Source organism: Galeopterus variegatus, unplaced genomic scaffold (genome assembly GCF_000696425.1).
Source record: "Galeopterus variegatus unplaced genomic scaffold, G_variegatus-3.0.2 Scaffold5830, whole genome shotgun sequence".
Taxonomy (NCBI): domain Eukaryota; kingdom Metazoa; phylum Chordata; class Mammalia; order Dermoptera; family Cynocephalidae; genus Galeopterus; species Galeopterus variegatus.
The window spans coordinates 98,244-101,019 of NW_007731941.1; the positions used below are offsets into that span (position 1 = coordinate 98,244).

The following is a 2,776-nucleotide window of genomic DNA, read 5'->3' on the forward strand; positions in this document are numbered from 1 at the left end:
GCCCGTGGCTCACTCGGGAGAGTGCGGTGCTAATAACACCAAGGCCCCGGGTTCGGATCCCACATAGGGATGGCCGGTTCGCTCACTGGCTGAGCGTGGTGCTGACAACACCAAGTCAAGGGTTAAGATCCCCTTACCGGTCATCTTTTTAAAAAAAAAAAAAGAAAGAAAGGGAGTCACACACTATGTGGCCTTTTGTGTCTGGTGTCCACACAGCAGCGTGTGTCAGAGCCTCGTTCCTTTTCATGGCTGAGTGATGTCCTAGTGTGTGGAGGGACCACGCTGTATGTGTCCACTCTCCTGTGGATGGACACTGGGGCTGTGTCTACCTTTTGGCTGTTGTGAATATGGCTGCCTTGACCATTGGGACACAAGTTTTTATTTGAGTCCCTGTTTCCAGTCCTCTTAGGTAGATACCTAGGAGTGGAATTGCTGGGTCATATAGTAACTCTACATTTAACTTATTGAGGATTGGCCAGACTATTTTCGTGATCAAATCTTAAAGCATAGTTTCTCAACCACAGCACTGGATCCTTCTCTGTGCTGGGCCATCCTGGGCCATCAGGTGCTGAGCAGTGTCCCTGGCCTCCACCCACTCCATGCCAAGAGCTCACCCTCCCCACTTGTGACAGCCATAAATGTCCCCAGACACTGTGCATGTCCCCTGGAGGCACAGTCATCCCTGGCTGAGACCCTTTGCCTTTAGGCCAAAAAAAGGAAGTTCCTGGGAAAGCTGCTGAAATTCACAGGGCCTGAGAAGGGTGGGCAAGGGGTGGCTGTGGGACCGGAGGTCCCGCCCCAGGAGAAGGGCTGAGTAAGGGATCTCTCCCAGGGCCACGGTGGGAATGGATGGTCTGGGGCTGTTCCATCTGCTAATCACAGTTCTTTCCTTACAGCCTGTCTGGGATGATTTCAGGCAGCCACAGCCCATTGGGGACACCTGGCACCACCACCTCACAGAGCGACCTGACCAGCCTCATCCAGGCGTGAGTAGCCTGACTTCGGGGAGGGCCATCAGTGAAGGGGAAGGGGAGACGTGGAAGGGACGTGTCTCCTGGACGCCCAGTAGGGCCCAGTGTCCTCCAGCAAGTCCCCCCACTCCTGGGCCTCCCACTGAGCCCTGCACATCTCCCTGCAGGGGCCAGCAGTTCGCTCAGCAGGTGCAGCAGCAGAACCCAGAGTTGATAGAGCAGCTCAGGAGTCAGATCCGGAGTCGAACCCCCAGTGCCAGCAATGACGACCCGCAGGAGTGACCGGCCAAGTGAGTCCCCACTGGGGCCACGGGTCTCACGCTCTCGTGGCTGTCGAGTGCAACTGCAAGACGTTAATTCTAACTGAAGTAGCACCCAGTGGCTGGTGGCTCCCAGACTGCGTGGTGCCCCACTCCCTTGGGTGTGTGGGCCAGGGCCTGGGTCCCCACCGTGGCTCCAACCACTCTCGTGTCTCCCTTTAGCCGTCCCCGTGTGATCGTGTCCTTCCCCGGCCGACTGGAAGCCTCCTTGTTACTGCCGTTTTCTCCCGTGGACTGCCTGAGAGAGAGAGAGAGATCAAACCTGCATGTTAGGACGGCTCTTTTTCCCTTTTGTTTCTTCGCCCCCCCTTCCTCTTTGTACTCCCCTACAGCCCCCAGACTGTTCTTGAAACGAAAGCCAGCAAGCTGAACACAGACCAGCACCAGTCTCCCTTCCAGCCTCCTGAAACCCAGTCACTAAAGAATTTTCCAGAATTCCAGGGGTGCCCCTTGGGCTGCATTTGGAGAAGCGGGAGGTTTTATGTTGAGCCACGTGGCGGACGCCTATGGCTTCAGGAGCCGCTTTTATGGCCCTTGCCCCACCGCACCTGGGCCTGTTTTCAGGAACTTTCCCTTCCGTGGGAAGCCGCTGTCTGAGTCGACCTCTAGTCCTGCTGGCTACGTGCCCTGCTCAGAAGAGCTCACCGCCAGCCCTGGGCTGGGCACCAGTAGCCACCGGGCCCCTGGGACCGCCGTTTTTGCATGAGGAACTCTTTAGTTGAAGATATCCAGAATGCTTCTGTGACCCAAACCCTCTCGGGCCTGGGAGCCGTCCTGGGTGCATAGGACCAGTTCCTGGGACTTCTCTTCCAGTTGAGCGTGTTGATAGACATAACTTTGATTTCCTGCAACCTTCTTTTTCCTGACCTCACGGCTGATAGCTAGTGGCATAATCATGACCTCCCAGCCCAGCCCCACCGTTAGCCCCTGGGCAGAGGGAAAGCGGACCTCAGGCCCCACCTTGGCCTGTGTGTCCCATCTGCGGTCTTTCCGCCCACGGATGTTGAATTGCCCTGGGGTCCTCGGCAAGCTCTTCCCTCCTGCTCCAGGGTGGGGGTCTGGAGGGCCCTCAGGGCCACCCACCTCAGCCCTGAGACAGCCACCAGAGCTGCTTCCAGGTAGGGAAAGGCACAAAGACCAGAGCAGAACGAGGCATCCTACCCAGGACGTGGCCACCATGAGTCGTGGAGGGAGAGAGGCGGGCTCATGGCGCCACCGTGCCGTCCCCACAGTTGGAGCGTGGAGGCTCTCTGTTGGTCTGAGGCCATCTGCGAGGTAGGCGCAGTACTGTGTGTGTTGTAGGTGACCCATAGGAAGAAGGGCCGTGCCGGCTGCCCACAGCCTCACACGAGCGAGACATGTTCTAATTCCTCTGTGCTAACCATGGCAAAGAGCGTTCCATGTGGGGAATAAATAGACGTCATGACCTCTGTTCGTGTCAGCATTGACCTCTGGCCGCCACCAGTCCCCTTCTTCCCAAACTTA

General features: G+C 57.3%; 1 protein-coding gene across 1 annotated transcript in view; it reads left to right on the plus strand.

The window, feature by feature from the left end:
- SGTA (small glutamine-rich tetratricopeptide repeat (TPR)-containing, alpha) overlaps nucleotides 1-2,722 on the plus strand; it is a 23,322-nt gene extending 20,600 nt beyond the window's left edge. Inside the window, exons 10-12 of the mRNA XM_008590064.1 lie at nucleotides 897-986; nucleotides 1,139-1,261; nucleotides 1,454-2,722. Coding sequence (XP_008588286.1) covers nucleotides 897-986; nucleotides 1,139-1,253 — 205 coding nt within the window. The 3' untranslated portion in view covers nucleotides 1,254-1,261; nucleotides 1,454-2,722. The remainder of the gene's footprint in view (nucleotides 1-896; nucleotides 987-1,138; nucleotides 1,262-1,453) is intronic.
- The last annotated feature ends 54 nt before the right edge of the window (nucleotides 2,723-2,776 follow it).